This window comes from Myotis yumanensis, unplaced genomic scaffold, assembly GCF_028538775.1.
Source record: "Myotis yumanensis isolate MYYU_CA2020_CCGP unplaced genomic scaffold, mMyoYum1.0.hap1 SCAF_4, whole genome shotgun sequence".
Taxonomy (NCBI): domain Eukaryota; kingdom Metazoa; phylum Chordata; class Mammalia; order Chiroptera; family Vespertilionidae; genus Myotis; species Myotis yumanensis.
In genome coordinates, this window is record NW_027223755.1 from 76,063,908 (window position 1) to 76,088,180 (window position 24,273).

Here is a 24,273-nt window from a genome sequence, read left to right on the forward strand (position 1 = left end):
TTATAGAGAAAGGGAAAATAGCAATATTAAAATATTTCCTCTAATTAATTCCCTTTTAATGTGCATGAATTTCGTGCACTGGGCCACTACTATATATATATAAAGAGAGAGAGAGAGAGTGAGAGAGAGAGAGAGAGAGAGAGAAATACTTAAAAAAAAAGTAGTGGCTCATGTGATTACAGAGGCTGGCAAGTCCAAAATCTGCAGGGGAGGCTGGTAGTCTGGAGACCCAGGAGAAGTCAGTGTTGCAGTTCAAGTCTGAAGGCTATCTGCTGTTAGAATTTCATCTTGCTCAGAAGGAGGTCAGTCTTTTGTTCTATTCAAGTCTTCAACTGATTGAATAAAACCCCTTATATTATGGAATTCAATGTGCTTTACTCAAAGTCCACATATTTAAATGTTAATCTCATCCAAAACATTCTTACAGAAACATCCAATGTTTGAGCATATATCTGGGCACCATGGTCCAGCTAAACTGACACAGAAAATTAACCATTACAAGTGAGACTGTTCTCCACTCAGCTCCTCACACTTCATCTTTTTTTTTTTTAGGCTGCTGACTACCAGGGTTCTGGACAAGGCTTTTTTTTTTTTTTAAATATATTTTATTGATTTTTTACAGAGAGGAAGAGAGAGAGACAGAGAGTTAGAAACATCGATGAGAGAGAAACATCAACCAGCTGCCTCCTGCACATCTCCTACTGGGGATGTGCCCACAACCCAGGTACATGCCCTTGACCGGAATCGAACCTGGGACCTTTCAGTCCTCAGGCCGACGCTCTATCTACTGAGCCAAACCGGTTTCGGCTGGACAAGGCTTTTTTTAGAGTCTGCTCGGCTGCACCAAGGTGAAAAGAAAACAGGGGCCTTCATTATGACGCACAAATTATCTCTACTCTTGGATCCTCAATCCCTATTCTCAACTCAGCCCAGGGGTGGACAAAGAAGCATGACTCCCACAGTGCATCTGGCTTCTAACTATCCTCTTTCCCTAGACAGGAGGATTTTACATGGGTTAGAGTGGTAGAGATCGAAAGATGGGATGGATGGGATTGATTCAGCCAGACTGCCTTTCTAGGTACCATATCAATTATGCAAAATTATGCAAATATTTTATTTTCCTTTGCTTTCTTGAACTCAGCTGTGGAGTCTGGAAACGGTGCCCTTACTTTTCTAGACTGACCCAAAAGTCTAAGTTTTATGGAGGAATTTCAGACAAAATAAGAGAGAAAGGCTGGTGGGAAGATATTTTAGGCAATCCAAATCTCCTCTCTATAATCTAAGAATTAAATGAGTACGTTAAAGTGTTATTGGGGAGGGATAAACTATACACCAAGATAAATAAAGTGGTTGGCTAAAGCGGGATCCCTAGAAAGGAAAGCCCGTAACTCTTTGAGTGGGGTCAGTTCTGATCAGAGCAGAAACAGCTGAATTGTGTGTAAACCTTATATTTTGACATCAGTTTTTATTGTTATTTTTACCACTGTAAAGGCAAAGATGCAGAATTTAGGGTGAAGGGGCCTACCTTTGTAAGATGAAAAAATGAGAATGGTTTAAAGATTTTTAAGGAAAAGTTTTCTAGTGTTATGACCATATTTTGGCATAACAAAACTAAAATGCTCAAGCGCAAATTGATTTCTCTTTTTGACTAAAGCATAAGCTATCAAGAAGATGAACTACTGAGTTAAAATAACTACACCAACAAAAGAAAAACAAAAGAAAAAAACCCAAAACACTCCACCAATCATACTACTGCCAAATATCCAGATTTTAACAAGCAATCTGGAAAACAATTTTGAGCAGTATATAAACTTCATAAAGCTATGCTAAGAGAACAATCCTACTGAAGATGATAAATATACCTTTAAACCTCTTAAGCACTTTTAAAAAAAATATGTATTTATTGATTTTTAGAGAGGAAGGGAGAGGGAGAGAAACATCTATGAGAGAGAAATATCGTCAATTGGCTGCCTCCTGCACATCCCCTTGGGGATTGAACCTGCAACCCGGGTATGTGCCCTGTCCAGGAATTGAACTGAGATCTCTTTGTTCCTGGGTCAAGGCTCAACCAGTGAGCGTTGAACTGCAACACCGGCTAGGCTCATAAGCACTTATTTTATTTTTATTTTTTTAGAGAGAGTGGAAGGGAAGGGTAGAGACAGAGACAAAAGCATCGATGTGAGAGAGACACATGGATTGACTGCCTCCCCCATGCGCCCCAACCAGGGCCAGGGGTCAAGCTTGCAACCAAGGTACATGCCCTTAACCAGAATCGAACCCAGGACACTTCAGTCCACAGGATGACACTCTATCCACTGAGCCAAACCAGCTAGGGCTCTTAAGCACTTTTTAAAATACAAAAATCAAAATCAGAACTGGAAGTGATTCTGGATAGTCACTCAGACTTCTGAAACATGACTTATTCTTACGCTTTTATGACAACCAGAAAAAGTATTAATTTTGCAAAGTTTTAGAAATCTGGCCTAGGAAACCATGTATTAATTTATTTCTTCATTTATTCAGCAAATATATATTGAAGAGATATGACTTACAATATTTTCCTACATTTTGTGCTGCAGCTCTAGCTATCCCGTTTGTTTGTGTTATATTCAGCTATCTGCCAGCTGTCACTCCCCTCTCTTGGGACAAAAGTGGGCTACTGCTAGCTCTCAGTTTTTTCTTCAACTGTCTTTGTATCTGTACCCCAATCCTAGCCTGGGGTCCTTTATACCTAAATCTTATAGGTATCCTGTATTTTTCTGTCCCAGATCGGAATAACATACAGAAGGTAGGGCACATGTCAAATGAGCTCATCCTATGCAGTAATATAGCTGTGTGTTGTGGGAGCAGTACTGAAGAGGGAAATGATGACATGGCAAGCTGGGGCTTGGTGGGGATGTATATGGCCTAACCAACAATCAGAACACATGCCCCAACAAGTGATGGTTTATAGGAAAAACACGGCAGACTATTTGAAATCACAACTGTCCTTGTAAATGCAAAAGCAAACTTATAGAGTATTTATTATTTCTTCTAATTCATTGGGGAAAACATTGGCAGGGATGGGATTTCAGGAGATACTTAAATGAAGAAGACTGGACAAACAGAATATGAAAGAACAGGAAAGAAATGGGCCTTACTGCAGATACAGTGTTAGGCATGGGAAAAGCTGAGAGAAGAAGGGAAGTGTACATTTAGAAAAATTCCTGACCAAATGTTTGCACAATATCCTACGAGTAATTCTAAGGTTAAGAGATTTTCCTTTTTTTCTTTCATTGCTTTTGATTGAGGACACAAGATTACTATATTTCTAACAGATGATATATTTTATCTTAAAAACCCCCGTCAGGGTAGGAATCACCCCCCATTTTCTTATGAGGAAACAGCTATCAATAGCAAATCATCAATTGTCTGACTCCAGAGTGTTTGCTTGTTGCAGATACTAGGATATAACCTGAGTCTCCTAAAATAATTCTATCAAGGGATTCTATCAAGAGAAGCTTCACGGAATTGAGAGAAGTAGAGATTATGCCTGAAACCACTTCACCTCCAGTCTTAAAACTTCAAAAATGGCCGAAACCGGTTTGGCTCAGTGGATAGAGCGTCAGCCTGCGGACTGAAAGGTCCCGGGTTCGATTCTGGTCAAGGGCATGTACCTGGGTTGCAGGCACCTCCCCAGTAGGAGATGTGCAGGAGGCAGCTGATTGATGTTTCTCTCTCATCGATGTTTCTAACTCTCTATCTCTCTCTCCCTTCCTCTCTGTAAAAAATCAATAAAATATATTTAAAAAAAAAACAAAAAACAAAAACAACAAAAAACTTCAAAAATGGACAACATTATTTTAAAAGAAAATTTCCAAATATTTTAAAGTCTGAGGTAAAAGGGAGTACAGCATGAAAACCAAACCAGTGCAGCCGTAAGGGTCCTCAATGCGTGTGGATTTACATTCCAACCCGGATTCCATCACCTTGGACCCAGCACCCGCCCTTTTTAGAACTCAGTTCTTCTTCAGTAATATGGATTTTCCAGACTTTTTAAAAGTTATTCAAATTATCTCAATCCTTACTTACCAACTCCTAACACCAACTTCAAAATAGAAGCTTTTCATCTCCTAACTCTCAAGAAGTCAGGGAAGGAGGTACAGGTGACCCTCGAACAACCCCAAGGTTAGGAGCAGCCACCCTGCAGTCAGAAATGAAAACCCAGGTAGTATTTAAGTCTGAGCTCCATGTTTGCAAATTCAAAAATACTGATTCCCAACTCCAGACGAGAAATCCTGTTTTCTATCAGCAGTTGGTTGAATCCATGAACGTGAAACCCAGAAGATAGGAGGGCCCACTATACCCGGATTGAAAAACACACGCCGTTTAAATAAACCCAGGCAGTTCAAATTCGTGTTGTTCAGGGGTCAGCAGTATTTGAGATAACAGGGCAGGAAACAGAACCATGAATGAGGAGAGTATCCTTGCTCATACAGTGCCCAGAAGTTCAAGGAGGATGATGTGCGGCCTGGTAGCCCTTCACTAATTCTTATATCTGTGACTTGATTATTATTTGAGGAACATCCCGGCCTTCATTTCTGCCATTATTAAAGTAACTAACCTGTAATTACCCTACAGATACATTCCTAATAGGTTGTGAAGTGGCCTTCTAGGTTATGGTTAAGGGCGAGGCTCTGGAGCCAAGTGAAACTGGCAGAGTTCAAATGCAGTCCTGTCGCTTGCTGGACGGCCTTACAGAAATTCGTCTTTAAAATGATGAATTTTTTTTTAAGGGTGCAGATTTCTTTCTTTCTTTCTTCTTTTTGGAAATTAAATCACTTTTTATTTTTCAATTACAGTTGACATACATTATTATATCTGTTATTAAGCTTCAGGAGTACACCCCACTGATTAGATAAAATGGATGAGTTTTCATAAGGGGTTAATATCCAAAATTTATAAACTTATAAAACTCAACTTAAAAAAACCCACACAAACGCCCTAACCAGTTTGGCTCAGTGGATAGAGCGTCAGCCTACGGACTGAAAGGTCCCAGGTTCGATTCCAGTCAAGGGCATGTACCTTGGTTTCAGGCACATCCACAGTGGGAGGTGTGCAGGAGGCAGCTGATCAATGTTTCTCTCTCATCGATGTTTCTAACTCTCTATCCCTTTCCCTTCCTTTCTGTAAAAAAAAATCAATTAAAAAATACATTAAAAAAACAAACAACAAAACACACACACACACACACACACACACACACAAACAATCCAATTTAAAAAATGGTCAAAGGATCTGAAGAGACACTTCTCCAAAGAGGACATACAGTGCCGGAAGCCAGTCCATCCTTGCTGCTTGACACAGTCGCTGCAGGGAAGAAACATCTGCACAGCATATGTTTCAAGGGACCTGGTGTATATGGCATACTGTTCTTAATATGTTTGCTCCCCTTCTTGGAGCTATGTGTTTTAACCAAGGTCACCTCTCCGAGAAAGGTTGTTTCCCCAGGTAGGGATTTTTCCCTGAAGTTAGGGAGGGAATAAAACCCCTTAACTAAGTGCCAGGCGGGTAGTTAATCACTTTAACTACGAACAATCACACTTAAGCTACATAATCTTTACTCCCTGGAATGGAGATAAGAAACGCCCTAACCTTTGAAATAGAAATTGATAGGATTAAAATCAACTGGTATAAATACAGATGTAACAAGACAATAAAACACAGAACTTGGCTGGAGAACCTTGCTATGATGATCACCTGAACGCTGCCTATGTGTCATTCATTCTTTTCCGACTCCGTCCACACCTTGGGGAACCCCTGGACCTGCTGGGGCTGGACCCCAACATACGGATGGTCAACAGATATATGAAAAGAAGCTCAGCTTCAAATTAAAACCACATTGCGGTATCACCTCACACCTGCCAGAATGGCTATCATCAATATGTCAACAAACAACAAGTGCTGGAGAGGAGGGGGAGAAAAGGGAACCCTCATGCACTGCTGGTGGGAAAGCAGACAGGGGCTGCCGCGATGGAAAACCGTGTGGAGTTCCCTCAAAAAATTAAAACTGGAACTGGCTTCTGACCCAGCGAGTGATTCCACTTCTGGGAATTTACTGAAGAAACCCGAAACACTAATTGGAAAAAAATGTATGCACCTCTATGTTCACGAAGCGTTATTTACAATAGCTAAGATCTGGAAACAGCTCAAGTGCCCATCAATGGATGCGTGGATAAAAAAGCTGTGGGACATTTACACAGTGGAATACTACTCACCTTAAAAAAGATGGAAATCTTACCTTTTGCAACAACGTGGTGGATGAACCCAACATCGAGAGTAGCATGTTAAGTGAATAAGCCAGGCAGAGAAAGACAAGTGCTATATGTAGACTCTAACGAACAAAACAAAGTAACCAACAAAATAGAAACAGAGACATGGATACATGGAACAGACTGACAGCTGTCAGAGGGGACAGGGGTTGGGGAACTGGGTGGAAAAGGTGAAGGGATTAAGCAAACAAAACAAAACAAAAAAACCCCTCATAGACAGAGACAACAGTGTGGTAATTACCAGAGGAAAAAGGGGGCTTGGGGGGGGATACATGGTGATGGAAACAGACGCGACTTGCGGTGGGAACCACATTATAGAACGGTGCTTGTGAAACCTACTTACTTTTATTGACCAATGTCATCCCAAATACATTCAATAAAAAATTGTTAAAAATGGATGAATTTTCAGATGGAAACAATCCAGTGCCCACACCACAGAATGGCTGCGTGGCCGGGTAAAATCCATGAAAAGCCCAGTGCAGGGCACACAATACATTTCAATAAACGTTAGTCATAAAGTTCAAAACTTTTCAAAGGGATTCATGACCATTCTATAATTAGAACGAGCTGTCAATTACATTTTAAATTTCTTTTTTTTTTTATTGGGAATTTCCCTTTTAAAGCGGTCATTTCTACTTAAATTTTCACATATTTAGATGTCCATGCATCGGGTTTTCGTGAAGCACGACCATTAAGAGCTTGTGCTATTTACTCAATCGCACATGAATCACATCACTTGTGAGCTGTTTTGATTTTCTAAGCCCCTAAGTAGTTAAGGCATAAACGGGCCGGGCCCGCCCATGAGCACTGGTGACCAAGGATTTAACCTCAGGGCCCCGGTGTCCCTGCGGCCGGTAGCTGTCAGCTTGCAGACACGCGAACCTGAGCTGGGCAGGAAGAGGTTCGGAGACAGGGTCCCACCTGAGAGGCGGAGCGCGCAGCGGGTTCTGCACCGCAGACACCGGCGCCCATTCCGTGGCCCCCCGCGGCAGCGGGGCCTCCGGACGGCTTCGCGAGCCCGGCCCGCCCGGCGGGGATGAGGTTACAGCGCCCTGGGTCGCCCAGGCCTCCGCGAGTTTCGCGGGTCGCTGTTCAGCACGTTTACATTTGAATTTCCCTGAACCGCTGGGTGTGGGCGGCGGCGCGGACCCGCCCCGGAAACCTCCTGGCGGCTGGCTCCTTCCCGCCACCCGCGGGCCCGGCCCCTCAGGCCCAGCCAGCGAGCGCCGAGCCGGGGCAGCCGACGGGCAGTCCCAGGCGCCACTCCCCGCCGCCAGCGGCCCTCCCTCCACCACGCCCCGCTCCGCGCGCCCAGCGAACGGCTGCCGGAGGGCCTGAGTTTGAATTTACGGGCCCGGCTCCTGAGCCTCAAGAGCGCCCCGCCGGCCTCCCATTGGCCGGCGACGGTCACGTGGGGCTCCGCGCGCGCCCGCCCAGGAGGTGACTGCCGCGCTCGGGCCGCGCCGCCCCCGCCGCGCGCCGCCCGCCCGCCCCTCCGCCCCGCCTGGGAGGAAACAAAGTGCTGCGGGCGGGAGACTTCGGCGGCGGCGGCGGCGGCGCGCGGACCCAAATCGGCCCTCCCGGTCACCCTTGCCCCGTGTCTTCCTTAGTGCGTGTTTGTGTGGGTGCGCGCGCGCGTGCTTTCTTACAAAGGGCATTTTACGACTGATTGATCCCCTTTGCCCTTTGTGCTGTAACCCCGCTCCCACCATCGCGGATCGCCGGTGTGTGCCTTCGGTCCCGGCGTCGCTCCCTCCAGCCTGCTGCGTGTCCCCGAGCTGCCCGCGGCCTCCCCGCTCCGCGCCGATCGCCCCGCCGCCCGCCATGGCGACCGCGACCCCCGTGCCGCCGCGCACAGGCAGCCGCGCTGGCGCTCCCACCACGCCGCTGAGCCCCACGCGGCTGTCGCGGCTGCAGGAAAAGGAGGAGCTGCGCGAGCTCAACGATCGGCTGGCGGTGTACATCGACAAGGTGCGCAGCCTGGAGACGGAGAACAGCGCGCTGCAGCTGCAGGTGACGGAGCGGGAGGAGGTGCGCGGCCGGGAGCTCACCGGCCTCAAGGCGCTCTACGAGACCGAGCTGGCAGATGCGCGGCGCGCGCTGGACGACACTGCCCGCGAGCGCGCCAGGCTGCAGATAGAGCTGGGCAAGTTCAAGGCCGAGCACGACCAGCTGCTTCTCAAGTGAGTACTCGCTTGGCCGCCGCGTTAGCACGCGCAGGGGCTGGGGGCGCAGCCCGCGGGGGCCTCGAGAACCCCGGAGAGGGAGATCGAGGCCCAGCGCGCCCACGCCCTTCCGTAGGGGTAGGGTCTCCATCTCCGGGAAGGAGAAAGAATCTAGTGTTTCTTAGTGGGCGCAGGGGTGGCGGCGGGGGCTTGAATTGTAGCGATGGTGGGTGGGACTGCGTGCACATTTCCTGATCCTGGATACCGAGCTGGGCCGGGCAATGTGCCCTCCTAGGTGCGGGGAGGTGACGCCCGGGCGCGCGCTCCAATGCGCGCCCCAGGTTCCGGCGGGGCGCGAGACAAAGCGTCTAGTGGGCTTGCAGAGCCGAGGTGGCTAGTCCGCGAGGATTTGCCGCCCGCCTTAAGAATGAATGAGTTTTGAGCTGGGCGGAGGGAGGAAGGGGAGGGACAAGCCTTAAATGTCCCGGTCTCCCGGGGGTGGGTCCTGCCTTGGCGCGCTCAGTCTGGGCCCTGTGACATTTTGTGATCTTTCTGCGCCTGCCTTGAGAGAGGGAGGAGGGGCGGGGTCTGAGCTGCGCGCCACTGCCGGCGCAGGGCCGGTTGGGTTTTCTAGCTGGTTAGCTTTCACCCGGGAAGGATGTCCTTTCTGCGGAGACAGGCGGGGCCCTTCGGTGCTTCTGAGCGCGGGACCGCCAGCTGGGTTTTTCCATGTCGTGGCCTCCATTCTCCGATCCGTGTACCTATTACCACCCCCCCCCCACCCCCCGCCCCCGTCCAAGGCAGCAGCCCCTTCCCTAGTTTTTGCATCCCCGTAAATAATGGTCGGTCGGTCTTTCTGGTAATGGTGGAAGACCATGCTCATTCCCCGAGTCTGTCATAGTGATGACAGGCCAGGGCAGGTCAAAGGTGTGTAAATGTGGAGTGTTGTGGCGAGGGAGAGCTTGTAGTTATTCCACCTAAGGCAGCGGTTCTCAACCTGTGGGTCGCGACCCCTTTGGGGGTCGAACGACCCTTTCACAGGGGTCGCCTAAGACCATCGGAAAACACATATATAATTACATATTTTTGTGATTAATCACTATGCTTTAATTATGTTCAATTTGTAACAATGAAAATACATCCTGCATATCAGATATTTGCATTACGATTCATAACAGTAGCAAAATTACAGTTTTGAAGTAGCAACGAAAATAATTTTATGGTTGGGGGTCACCACAACATGAGGGAACTGTATTAAAGGGTCGTCGCATTAGGCAAGTTGAGAACCACTAACCTAAGGGGTCTGACTTTCATTCCAGTGCACAAGGGTAAACTTGGAAGCCTTTGCTGATCCTACCTTGACTTTCTGATGAGCAAAATGGCATAATTGTCATCATTAAGCAACTTAGTGTTGATGTCAGGCTTTAGAAATTTGTTACATTTGAGTCCAGAATCCACGATCGCCATCCTCGTTGCCAATTGAAATTTTGCCAAATGAAAATCGATTTTGACTTTGACTCTGCTCCTGCGTATCTTTCTATCTGTATCCGTGTGAATGACTGTCTCAGTCACTGATTTTGTAGGTTTGAATCTGTGCTTCCCCGTTACTAAACATTCATAAGAACGGTTCATAAAAAGGTATGTGCACTTGGTAAAAAGAATATACATTAAAAAATACAGGCTGATTTACTGAAAAACTAAAATAGTATCTTGTATCTTTCCCTGAGGCAATCATGTTTGGCCCTTTTTGTGTCTATTTCTTTTAGTATTTATTTCCATAACTCAAAAAATAATCATAAGCTGCCCTGGCCTGTGTAGCTAAGTTGGTTGGGTATCATCCATGCACTGAAGGGTTGCCAGTTTGATTCCCTGGTCAGGGCACATGCCTGGTTTCCTGGGGCTGGATTCCCGGAAGGAGCTGTGCAGGAGGCAGCCCATCAATGTTTCACTCACATCAATGTTTCACTCTCACATAGATGTTTCTCTTTCCTCCTCTCCCTTCCTCTCTGTCTAAAAATCAATAAAATCTTTTTTTAATCATAAGCTTATATTTCTGTTTCTTGTATTTACCAACCTTTAGAGTCATGTTTTAAAATGAGTCCATTCACTCACACTACTGTCTCCATTTTCCTATAAATTTTTTGTTAATGAATTCAAATCTTAGATGCTATTGTATGACTCACCATTGTTATGTGTACTACTAAGGAAAAAAAAAACACATCAGGGCTAGTTATGTAGGAACGATCCTGTTGGATCCATCCTAGTATCAGAGATGTTAAAATGTAGCACTGATTATGTATCTGTTACATGCCAGCCACTGTTCTGTGTGTGAAGGATACAAAGATTTTTTAAAAAAAAAGTTAGTGGAGGATACAAAGATTACACTCCTCGACCCAGTCCCCAAAAGAAACAAACAAACAAAAAAACACCAAAAAGTTACTACCCTTATGTTTCTGAGAGTAGGGGAGATAACCCAGTAAGAAAATAAATATTGCATTTCATTTAATCTGAGGCATTTTGATGCTGATGCTTTTTAAATAATTCCAGAGGGTATCTATCCTTTGAAGGTTTTTCACCCAGTAACAAGACTGCCATCTGGCTGACTAGTTGTAAAATGCTATGTGTAGATTGTGAGATGCTTGCTCGTTTCAATGGGATTAAAGTGGGAAGAATGTGTGTATTAGAATCAGTGAAATAATGCATGTGATTTAATGTTGGATAATAACAGATGCTAGGGGAATAAAAATAAAGCGGGTGAAGCAATAGGGTGGTTAAGAAAGGCCTGTCTGAGGGCTTGACAGTCGAAAATAATCTGAGATGCTGAGTAATGTCCTGGGATTATAGTTTTCTTAAATCTGTACATATATTCCTATTGTCAAGATTAGATGTACAGTAGCATACTCTTATAAGATGGGGCTACGTTCCAAAGCCTCCATTGGATGCCTAAAACTGTGGATAGTGCTGAACCCTTTATATATATTTTTTGAGTTGTTTCCTATAAACATGTACTTATGATAAAGTTCAATAAGTTAGTTAGGCACAGTAAGAGATTAAGAACAGTAGCTAATAATAAAATAGAAGAGTTCTAACAATACACTGCAGTGAAAGTTATGTGAGTGTGGTCACTCCTTTCAAGGGATCCCTTGCTAAAGTTTCATATAGGCTCAATGCATTCTGGTACAATATCTTGCCATCAGAATGTTTTCTATATTCCATACACAAATTTTAATGGCTTTATCACCTTAATTTATTATGCACTGTGGTTGTAACTTTTCTTTCTTTTTTTTTTAATCCTCACCTGAGGATATTTTTCCATTGATTTTTAGAGAGAGTGGAAGAGAGAGGGAGAGACAGAGAGAAATATCAATGTGAGAGAAACACATGGATAGGTTGCTGTTATCATTCAGGTAACTCCTCTGCATTTTCTGAATAGAAGAACAAATTAGGATCTCTCTGATGGAATAGGGTGTGCTGCTGGCCACCTTGTTGGAGGGCCTGCAGTTAAGGTAAGGGGTGCTGAGCAGGGCCACATGCAAAGCTGTTCCATGTTAATCCCTCTATTTAAGTGTGCCTCACTATCCCCTGTAGTTCCTGTGTTCATGTTCTGTGATAGGTGCTTTAATCTATATTTATTCTAGAAATTTGTTGAGATGTCATCTAATGATTCCTTTCCTATTCACTTTGGTGCATCACATAATTCACTGCTGTTTTATTGGGGTTTTCAAGTGGGGAGGCTAATACCTGTGCATAGTAAGTCATCATCTTGGAAATCAGTTAATTTTGAGCAATAATTGAAGTATAATTTGTATGATGAAAAGAAAGAAATGTCTTATTTCTCTTTGGTCCATTTAGGTTTTTTATTTGCTTAAAAATAATTTTCTATACTTAACTTTTTATTTGGAGCCAGAGTATTGTAATTAGTCTATCATTTTGGTGGTTTTAAGATTGTCAACAGTCTTGAGAATTATAGATTCCAAAATTACTAAGTCCCCTTGGGCTCCTCAGTACACAATATACCTCAAAGAAGAATTCATGGAGACATTTGGCCTTGCTGGAAAAAATTTGACAACAGCCTCCACTGAAGCTGGTCTTTAGATCCATCCGACAACAGCTCCCTGATCTAAGATACAGCTACTCCAATTCAGTCCGAGTTAAATTATATTTCATTGGAAGCTTTTTTGGGGGTTTTCAAGAATGATGACGTATGCCATCAGTCAACACTTTAAAGAAAAAAGTAAAGAAAGATTGACTTATTTCAGTATTAACCAAATATGCAGGAAAAGGAGATACAAGAAAATTGTGTTGATTTCAGTAACTATTTTTGTGGCTGCATACATTTCTTTTTCCTTCAGTTATAAGGGTCCATAATCTTTTATGCAAAACCTTTGCTGCTAGTTGTGTTTTGGAAGTAAAAAGAAGTCCAATTTTAATAAGGTAATATGATGCATATACTGTGTATGACACCCCCAGTGGGGTCTAGGGTAGCACGTCATCATGAAACAGATATTTCTGCAGGGAAAGATATTAATAGTCACAGTAAGTGGAGAAAGACATCTATAAATAGACTCACATTCATTCAGGTCTGGTTTTGTTACCAAGTGAATTAATGTAAATTTAAGTTTTAGAACTCTAAAAATGCATAAAAGAGATTGTCAATTTGTATTTTATTATTTTTTTCTTTTTAAAATTTATATTTTCTCTCTTTTTCCCTTTCTTTCTTTTCTTTTCTTTTCTTTTTTCTTTTTTTTTTTTTGGTTAATCCTCACCTGAGGATATTTTTCCACTGACTTTTACAGGGAGTGGGAGAGGAAGAGAGAGAGAAACATTAATGTGAGAGAGACACATTGGTTGGTTGCTTCCTGCATGCACCCGACCAGGGCCGGGGAGCCTGCAATTGAAGTACATGCCCTTGACTGGAATTGAACCCAGGACCCTTCAGTCCACAAACCGACGCGGTATCCACTGAGCCAAACTGGCTAGGGCTCTAGAACTTTTCTTTTTTTCCTCATTTGGTTTATGGTAGATATTAAAGCTTAAAAAACTGCAAAATTAACTGTAGGTTTCTCTTTTTGAAAATTATAACTGAATTAGAAAAATGGTGATGGGGGCTCATTGGTATATTTCTAATATAATGAAGGAAGGCAGTAGGATCATTTGAGATGCTGAGCAACTTACTGTGTTCCTTCATTAAACACATACACACACACACACACACACACACACACACATACCCACACCACACACACACCACACACACAAAATGACTTGAAAAAGGATGTCCCAGGAAACACAGTTGTTAGGCTTGAAAGCCAATGTTTTCAAAATAATCTTTGACATATTGTACACAAATTTTGTTAATAATAATAACATAATTTCATATTTTTTAAAAACAATTGATGCTTTAAAAGATATAATTTAGCTTATGAAAATAAAAGTTTTTTTTCCTCCAAATAGAATAAAGGATAATGTTGATTGTGTTTTTTCATGATACATATGGATCTGAAGATTTGTAGACTTTCTACCTCCATCCACAAGCATCATTGATTTGAGGAAGATAGTTTTGAGGTAGAAGGATCAAGCATACTTAGTGTATTCCTTTGGGAAAAAACAGCATTTGTTACTACATTAGTAAAGATGGGAAATTTGGATTTGTGTGTTTTCATAAATAAGAATGCATGTGCATGTGACTTGCTACTAGCAAGTATGACTGGAACAATGTCCATCACAGTAGCCTGAGATGGGGTAGTATCAAACAAAAGCACTACCTGAAGTTGCAATTTCCTATTTTTGGTGACTTGGGAAAGGCACTTAATTCTTTGAGCCTTTATTTCCTCATCTGTATAATTGGGGTAAGGAGTAAGCAATAGTTTTAGCTGTTAAAAATGGGTAGTTTTTGAGTTAACTTTTTTATTACATAAAGATTATATGTTCATTATGGAAAACTACAAAACACGGATAAAACACCAAGAAGAAAATAAAACTTGCCCTTAGTTCTATCTCCCAGAAATATAAGTCCTGAAAGTTTTTTTCTGTATCATATTAACAAAAAAAATGGGTTGATAATAAGTATGGGTATGTAACCTGTGTTCATCAACACTATTCTGTGAACATTTTACATGTCAGACAGTAAATGTGCAATACCATTACTGAACATACGTTGAAGATTTCATCACTAACCTTTACTGGCCACTTCAGTTTGCTGTGACTAAGGCTTTGCAGGTAAGTACAGCTACCCAATTTCTCAGAGGCCATGACAATATTAGGATTTTTCCTCTGGTTAACTGAATGGTTAAATGTTAACTAATTCAGTGGTTAAATGTTAACCACTAGATAAAGTTATTACAATTTTGCCAATTTTTGATGCCACTAGTAGCAGACGAGTGTCCATTTCCTATTTGGATTAATTTAATTTTAATTTCTGAAGGTTCTTGGTCATTTTTATTATGCTCATGTTGCTAGCATAACGGAGTAAAAAGATAAAAATTCAGGTTATAATCTTAGATTTCTGCCAATATTTTTGGTATAGGCCTACATGAAAACTGAGGTTTTCTTTAGCTAATATATTTAAATGGGCCTTTTTAAATTTAATTTTTGGCCGTCAGTGCTTTTGGCTTTATTGATCATAGAATTACAGCACTTTTACTAGTACTGTTGGGTCTTGTATCATCTGATCTAAACAATTCATTTGTAAATATATAAATTGAAACCTAGAGAGATTAAAATACTTGTGTAAGATGCAGGACAAGAGCCAACATTTATTTTGTGCTTATTGTGCTTGCCTGGTACAATACTAGATGCTTTATAAACACTTTTAAACCTTATGATAACCCTGGTGGTAAGTGAGGAAACTTGAGGCTTAAAGTCAAGTCTTTTGCATAGGATTACTTAGCAGATAGATAAATGGTGAAGTTAAAATAGATTCTAGTTCAGTCTTCTAGCATTGTGATAAGGTTTTTATACCAGTATTGCCTCATTTAATCCTTACATCAGCGCTGTTTTGCAGATATTATTCCGATTACCAGCTTTCATGAAGCAGGCTCACAGATACTGTTATCTCTTCTTGGGACTTGTCTTATGTAGATTGTTAAGACCTCTTTTTTCCCTTCTTTCTTAAAAAGCTACTCTCCTGCTTTACTCAGTGCTTTAACAATTTTAAAAGAAATTAAAATCTCTATGTAAATCTTTAATAGTCATGATAGAAACGTTCTTTTCATTTATATTAAGCACACATTTGTGAAACAGGCACTGTGTGCCAGGCCTTGGGCCAGATGCTGGGGATAGAGGGCTGGGGCGCTCAGTCCCTGTTATCAAGTTGCTTCCAGTCTAGTGTAGAAGGTAGACAACGAATACTACAGTATTGTGATACTTTAAATGTGATACACTAATACAGTGTAATAAGTGCTTAGCAGTAACCACATAGCGCTATGGGAGACAGAGACTACCACCCAAGGCCGGCTGGGAGCTTTGCAAAGGTTTCAAAGACATCTCGGGGAATTGGGGAGGTAGTGATGTCTGAGCTGAGTGTTGGGAGGTAAGTAGGAGTTGACATCTAAAGGAAAACATTGGGAGAGGGTGTTGTCCTGGATGGCAAATAGGTCATTAAACTAGAGCCATATATATATGTGTGTGTGTGTGTGTGTGTGTGTGTGTGTGTGTGTGTGTGTGTGTGTGTGTATATATATATATATATATATATATATATATATATATAGTGTTTATATAGATGGTTGGCTTTTAGGTAATATGGTGCCTCAAGAATTTTAGATGACATAAGAGTGACATCAGTCTGGCTATTCTGTGGAGGGAAATAAGAGTAGAGGTAAAAACACTAGTAAGGACACTTGGGGAGTAATGAGGTGACTCCTGAACTGAGGCAGGCAGTGGGAAAGGACAGAAAGTAGATTTGTCGGTTTAGGAAGAATAAAGTCTAAGTTGATTATTTCTATGACTAGGTGCCTGGGGAGATGGTGTTGCTCTTAACAGAGATGGATGGGGAAGGAACAGGTTGGGGGACCCTCCTCAGGGTTAGTGGTGTTAGTGCTGTTTGTTGGACTTCCAGGTGGAGATGTCAGTGGCAATTTGGAGTAGAACATCTCTTGAGCTCTGAAGAGAGGCTGGGATTGGAGAGACAGTTTAGGCCAGTGATGGCGAACCTATGACACGCGTGTCAGAGGTGACACGCAAGTTCATTTTTTTGGTTGATTTTTCTTTGTTAAATGGCATGTAAATATATAAAATAAATATCAAAAATATAAATCTTTGTTTTACTATGGTTGCAAATGTCAAAAAATTTCTATATGTGACACGGCACCAGAGTTAAGTTAGGGTTTTTCAAAATGCTGACACGCAGAGCTCAAAAGGTTCGCCATCACTGCACTGGAATAACCAACTAGTGTTGAGTGGTGTTCAGCTGCCATGAGACAGCTGTTGTTCAGGAGAACCGTAAGGTAAATTAAAGCCAAGAGCTCAAACAGCCGGTCTAATTGGCCCGGTTCTCCATATAGAGTTGGTCTGTTTTGAGGGATTTAAAAATCCTTGTTCGCACCCTGACTGCTACGGCTCAGCTGGTTCGAGCCATGTCCTGTTCACCATAGGGTGATGGGCTCTACTCCCGGTCAGGGCAAAATCCCAGGTGGTGAGTTTGATACCCAGGCAGCGCATACAGAAAGCAACCAATCACATCGATGTTACTCTCTTTCCCTTCCTCTCTCTAAAATTGATTTTTAAAAAAATCTTTGTGGATATGATTAAAAATAACAATTTTAATAGAACTGTTTCTGCTAAGTCTGGTTTTTAAATCCCTCAAATTTAGAATGTATAGCTTTTTAAAAGGCTATAGGATTAAGTCTATCACCTCAATATTATACCTTGGATGGATTTTTCCCTAAGCACCGATATCTTCAACAGATTATATTCATTGAGCAAGCATTTATTAAATACAAATAATTGCCCTGTCCACTTTTTTTTATATATGCAGTATCATAATCTTTGGCAAATTTTATGGAAATGCAATTAATAGCCAGAAACTAACTTTATATAGCTCTTTCTAGGTATGTTATTATTCCGCCAACTAAGAGATCATTTATAATTTAAGTCTCTTAAGTGGAATTGCTTAATGTAACTCTGTGGGGTTTTGGTTTTGTTTTTAAAATATTTTTATTGATTTCAGGTATAGAGAGACAGAAACATTAATGAGAGAGAAACATTGATCGGCTGCCTCCTGCATGACCCCCACTGGGGATCGAGCCCACAAACCTGGGTATGTGCACTGACCGAGAATCGAACCGTGACCTTCTGGTTCATAGGTCAATGCTCAACCACTGAGCCAAGGTGGCCGGGCCTGGGAGGGCATTCTTTTTTAATATATTTTTATTGATTTCAGAGCGAAGGGAAAGGGAGAAAGAGATAGCAACATCAATGATGAGAGAGAATCATTGATCAGCTGCCTCCTGCATGCCCCCACTGGGGATCGAGCCCACAACCCTGGAGCATGTGCCCTTGACCGGAATCGAACCTGGGACCCTTCAGTCCGCAGGCCAATGCTCTATTCACTGAGCCAAACCAGCTAGGGTTGGGAGGGCATTCTTAATTAGGATAGAGTATCAACTACATTTTTTTTCTTCTATTTATTTTTGTTAATCCTCACCCAAGGATATTTTTTCCATGGTCAACTACACTTTATAAAACTCTCTTCCTGTCTGCAGTTGGAATATTGGTTCTTCTGTAAACATCTACAGTAAATGGGTATGTTTTTTGACTTATATTCAGTGTGCATATTTTTAGTGTTAGATGCACATGTTGAATTTAGGTGAAAACGCAGAAAGATCTCCTTATCTGGAGGTAGGAATACCTTAGGCAGGTCAGTCACACTGAACAAATCCAGTTATGGAATATAGTCAAAGAGGAATGCCCACCAGCCCCCGGATTCCTGTGTAAATTGCTCTCTATTCCTGGGCATTGTCAGTTGCTCCTCTGCTTAGGTGACCTGTGTGTGGTTTAGGATGTCAGTTCTGCAGGTTTCTGCGCTTAGATCATGTACTGACAGTTAGGTCAGGACTTCCTGCAGCACTTTTAATGAATGAAAAATAATGCAGTTAGAAAACTGACAAGATTATGTTCAAGATGTTAACTTGCTACAGGGCCTTGGTATTTTGGCAGCTTATGTGGCCCATAAAACTCACTGACTCATGGCTTCTGATCAGGTGTAATCTTAGGAATTTTTTCATTATCCATCTAACCTCAGAAATTGGCAGACGATAGGGAGGACATCTAGGAATGCAACTTTTAGAGATTATAAAAGTGTCAGTTATTTATTTATTTTTAGGAAAATACACGATATTTTACATAGCATAAAAAAGGCAGAATGGGTTTTTGGGGAGACTATTTGGGGAGTTTCTTTAACAATTACCAAAACAGTCATTATTTATACATTGTCTATGTAGAACCCTCAGAGAGTTCTCAGTGTCCTGAGGTAGCTAAGTACAGACTTGTATGATAAGTGTAACATAAATGTGCAAGAATCAATGTGCAGCCGTAGTATCCAACTCTCCTCCTCTTTTCCCTTGAGCCAGGGCATATAAGGTTAGCTTTCATTTGCAATTTTAAGCACACTTCTAATTCTGATTTGTATCTTCCTAATATGTTCAGTAATGTCAAAGTTACAGCTTTAGGAAAGACTGTAATGGAACAATGTATATTTTTACAAAATAACAGCGGTATAAGTAACTAAGAACTTGACATCACATTTCAGCTGGTACCTTGGGTGGCTCGAGGTATCACACATCAATAGCATATCCTACTCATCCCCTTTAGTCCACTCCTTGTCATAGCTGGTCATGATTTTTGTGGAAGAAGCCACAAAAGTACTCCAGTCATTAGGTGCGCTCTCTTCATTGTTTTGGCTTCTCGTATTTCCTGTTCTCCACAAGGTGCTGCGCAGTATCTTTCACTTGTGGTTTATTTAGCATTCTGGATCTAGAACCATGTACATTCATTGTATCCATTAAATCAATGAAGTAAGACACAGAACATACAGTAAGTAGCCCGTGAAGTTGGAGTGATATTACGTGTCGTTGTGCTTGTGTGTGTCCAGTATCCTTGGTGGGCTATTTGGTTTCTGGGAAGCACATGTTCACTCCCCTGCCATTGCAAAGTACCACATTATGATATGAGATTTAAATATTAAGACAGCGGTGCAGTAGAGTGTTTTGTAATTGTTAAGTAATTTGAGCCAGTAGCTTTTGTAAATATTGTGGAATACATAAAATTTTAAAAAAATCATATGCATTATAATATGTATTCCTGCCCAGCTCTGGTCATTTATACAGTGGGATAAAATAATAGCTCCTCTACAAGCATTGATTCTGTTCTGTGGAGTTCCCAGCGAGAACCAGTTGTTGCAACGAGGCATTCTTTTTTGTTATAAATTAATGACTACATGGGATTAAAAAAAAAATACTTGATTTTTTTTTTCACAAATCTTCAGTGAAAGGTTGCCATCTTGTGGTTTTTTAAAAATAAAGGATTTAAGCAAAATCTGATATGACTGCTGAGATGTTATGAATATAGTTGTTTTATGATACCAAAATGAGTAAGACATGAATACTATTAAATCTTTTTATATTTGCTTATCCTCTGGACAGATATGTGCACTTTATTTTAATATTACAGATTTTAAAAATTTCTATTAGTTATTAAACTTTTCTTTTAGCCCATTCAAACATTAGTAGTATAAATAATCTACAATTACAGTTTTAATTAAGAGCAGATATTGAGATTTTTGATATTAATTTCTAATTAATAATAGAATTATTTGGATAAAAATATACTTTTTTAAGGAGGTAATTATTTAACAAAATATATCCAAAGGAACCTTAATTTTATAATATAGAACTCCAGTTAGTAATCTTTATACAAGAAGAACTGAGTTGTGATTTGACTAATAGATTAAGAAATATATGTAAAAAAAGAGTCTTCTTAGAGAAACATGTAATTCCTTTTAAGGGAGCACATGTGTTCTTTCTCAGAGATAACCAGGATTCTGGTGCATTGGTTCCCGTGGACTTCTGTCAGGGAAATTCCTAGAAGGGAAAGCTTGTTATCCACCCAAAACTTGAGATACAATGCTCCTGAATTGCTCCTCTGATTTTAGCAGGTTATGGCAGCTTTTAGATAAACTGCCTCTTCCGTTTCCCTCTAAGCAGGGCGGGAGAAGGCCTTCAAGTCAGGGGTAGAATTTGATGTCTTGCCCTTCTTCACTTGTCTTGCAGTTACGCTAAGAAAGAATCTGATCTCAATGGAGCCCAGATGAAGCTCCGAGAATATGAAGCAGCACTGAATTCTAAAGATGCGGCCCTGGCTACTGCGCTTGGTGACAAGAAAAGTTTAGAGGTAGAATTGGAGGATCTGAAGGATCAGATCGGCCAGGTCAGTAACCACTGCTCTTGAACCATATTCGGCAGAGTAATCGCCTTGGTTGATTAAGTTTATTTTGTATTATTTTTTTATTTAAAAAAATTATTTTGATTATTTTATGGCTTATCTGATGGCCTTAAGGTAGCTAATGTTCAAAGCACCTCCACTCTTTAGTCATTGTCTCTTGATCATGCTCCTTCTGCTTCTTGCTCTCAAAGCCTATTTCATTATCGTAACAAAATGTGAGGTAGGAAAAGAGAAGGTGTCATACGGTGCGCTGCAGACAGGAAAAGATGAAAGGGGTAGCTACATCTTTGGCTTGAGTTTTGAAATGTAAGTCAGAAGTCTCTGTTCATTTCCTGTCGCCAGTTACCAGATTTGAGAGGTGTTTTGGCGTGGCACTCTGTGGGTGGGACAGCAGCTGACACACAGTTGAGGATCAAGGTTATCGGGAGGGACTCTCATACACTCGTAAATACATAGAAGTTCCAGTGCTTGGTTGGATTCAATCCATCGGTAGCAATTAAGTTTATTACTATATGGTTGCTGTATAATGCCCACCAATTCTTTTTCCTGATGTTAGTTGGAAGTCTCCTTGACTGCTGCCAAAAAACAGTTAGCTGATGAAACTCTGCTTAAAGTGGACTTGGAGAATCGCTGTCAGAGCCTTACCGAGGACCTGGAGTTCCGAAAAAGCATGTATGAGGAGGTAACTGTATAATTTTTACTTCTTCAAGGAATGGAGGGATCCCAAAAGGCTTTGTTATAACTTTATATGTAAATAATGGGAGAAATTTTGTCGGTAAACTTTTCGAGGCACTGCTGCTAAAAGGCTGCGTATGAGAAAACAGGTATGATTTTACTTCATCTGATGTATAAAGGCTTAGTCACAGCAGTTAATTACTGTTTAAGCATTTGTATTACTGCCTCACAGATTACTCCAAAATTTAGCAGCTTAAAACCACAGGCCTTTATTATTTCTGGAGGTCGGGATTCTGAGAGCTGTCTCACTGGATGGTTATGCTTCAGGGTCTCTCATGAGGTTACAGTCAAGCTTTCACCTGGGCTGGAGGAACTGCTTCCCAGCTCATTCACAGGCTGTTGGCAGGAGCTGTTAGTTCAACGAGGGCTTCTCCAGAGGGCTGCTCACGCTGTGGCTTCTCCCAAGAGTGGCGATGAGGGAGAGAGTAAGAGCAAGACAGAGGCCTCATTATCTTCTGGAAGCTACTCCCAGAAGTGATATATCTTCACTCTCCATCTCACACTCCAACCATGACACAGGGTGTGACTACCAGGAGGCAGCAACCATTGGGGGCCTTCTTAAAGGCTGGTACCCATAGCATTTATAGCTATATGTGTATATTTGAAGATATCATTTACAAGCCTTACCTTTTGTGGTCTAACCTTGGGGGTTGACGGCAGCAAGTGTTGCAAAAAAAGAAGTAATAAAATTGGAGAAAGGGGAATGTATATTTCCTCCAAATTGAAGAGGGTTGGCATGAACCCAGGGCAAACATGCAGTTAAATAATGAAATGTTTTTAGAAGTAATATAATTTTGAAAACAATAATTAACAATGATTTGAAAATAGGAATTTATTTTATAAGTTAAATTTTTTTATTGTAGAAAAATATTGGAGATATGACCATATTTATAATGATAGAGTATTAAAATAGGTATTGTTGGGACTTAAGTGCTCTCCCAAGCATTCTGACTTTGGGCAACTCTTGAATTGTTTTTTAATTTAAAAATGAAATACCAGTACTTGCTGTTTTTTTCTTCAAGGAGTAGAGAAGATCAAAATGGAATATTGTGTGTGAAAGCTCCTTGTAAACTAGTGAATGCTACCATATACTTGTTAACGACAGTTTTGCTTTATAAATGGAGATATTTTTATATTAGGTTGATGACATTTTTGTTTTGTTTTGTTAAAATTGTTTGTAATTTGCCACTACTTATTCTGATTTTGTGCATGGACTCCTTTCATCTCAGCTTTGTAATCTACACCATTGGGGAACATCTTGTTAGTTTTTGCCTTCTTTGAGAATGAATTTAAAATATTCCTTTTTTTTTTAACATGGAAGATATAATTCTATTCCATAAGTATACCTAAGTTCCTTATTAGGAACAGTTAAAGGGGCAAGAATGGAAGGAGAAAACCAGAAAGAGGAGGTAGGGAGGCAAAGGGCAAAATTATTAGTACGTCTCAACATTTGCTGAACTAAACCTTTCATTTGCATGCTTCTCACTTCATTAAATAGATGTGAGCCCTGAGAGGTTAATAGCAGAACTAGAATTTGAACCTGGTTTTCTGGTTCTGTCCAATGCATTTTCCTCTGCAAAGAAGTGTTAAAAGAAAGATGAGGAAAGGCATAGGAAAACACTTGCAGTAAGATGATACAGGAACAAGAACTTCAGTGGGTCATATCCCCCTCTTGTGGCCGCTTTAATTATTGTCATTAAAGAACGATCTGTTGTATTTTCAGGGCTGGAAGCTGGAATGGAAACTTGACTCTCGGGCTTGTGTTTCTAGACATTCTGGTTTTGGACAGTTGCTTAAAACATAGAGCAAAGGATTATGCCTACATTCTATTCTTTAACAGTGAATTGTCATAAGTACTCAAGATTGTAAAGTGCTAATTGTTAAGGTTCTGTATCAATTGGTATTGATGCCTCAGCAGCAGCTCTTACAATAACTCATGTAAATTAGCTTGCTCTGCCCATTGTTGCATCTTAGTATGTCTAAAAAGAGTTTTATTATGTACAAATCTTCTAGTTGAAGTTGTCCGCACAAGTTTAACTTTTCATGTGGATTTTTCTCAGAGGTGTCCTTAGGATCATCAATATGACATTTTAGAAAAACGATTACTATTAGGTGTACATAGTTTTGCGTGATTGCATGGTACTTTAGTATGTCTCCCAGGCCGTTCATAGCTGTGCTACTGAAAAGAAACAGAATTCTCAGGGCTTGAGATGCTGCCATTTCTGTTATTAGTTTCATCCTTGAAATCGTCTCATTTGAAAATGAAGGCAAAAAGCTATACTCACATGCCTGCTAGGTCAGATGTGAGGGTGGGAGCATAGACTTCAGGTGCCTCTGATGCCACTCACACTTGTACCAATGCAGCCATGGTGAACAACTTGGTTTGATATCACTCTCCCCTCCCCCCACAGGAGATTAATGAGACCAGAAGGAAGCATGAAACTCGCTTGGTAGAGGTGGATTCCGGGCGTCAGATTGAGTATGAGTACAAGCTGGCCCAAGCCCTGCACGAGATGCGCGAGCAGCACGATGCCCAGGTCAAGCTGTACAAGGAGGAGCTGGAGCAGACTTACCACGCCAAAGTAAGAGTGGCTTCAGGGGGCAGGTTCAAACTCTGAGCC

The 24,273-nt window shown here is 41.4% G+C and overlaps 1 protein-coding gene across 1 annotated transcript in view; it reads left to right on the forward strand.

Moving 5' to 3' along the window:
* Positions 1 to 7,826: 7,826 nt before the first annotated feature.
* The window catches only part of LMNB1 (lamin B1), a 35,885-nt gene continuing 19,438 nt past the window's right edge, over positions 7,827 to 24,273 (forward strand). Inside the window, exons 1-4 of the mRNA XM_070412558.1 lie at positions 7,827 to 8,494; positions 20,746 to 20,902; positions 21,474 to 21,599; positions 24,064 to 24,234. Of these exons, the coding sequence (XP_070268659.1) occupies positions 8,136 to 8,494; positions 20,746 to 20,902; positions 21,474 to 21,599; positions 24,064 to 24,234 (813 nt within the window). The 5' untranslated portion in view covers positions 7,827 to 8,135. The remainder of the gene's footprint in view (positions 8,495 to 20,745; positions 20,903 to 21,473; positions 21,600 to 24,063; positions 24,235 to 24,273) is intronic.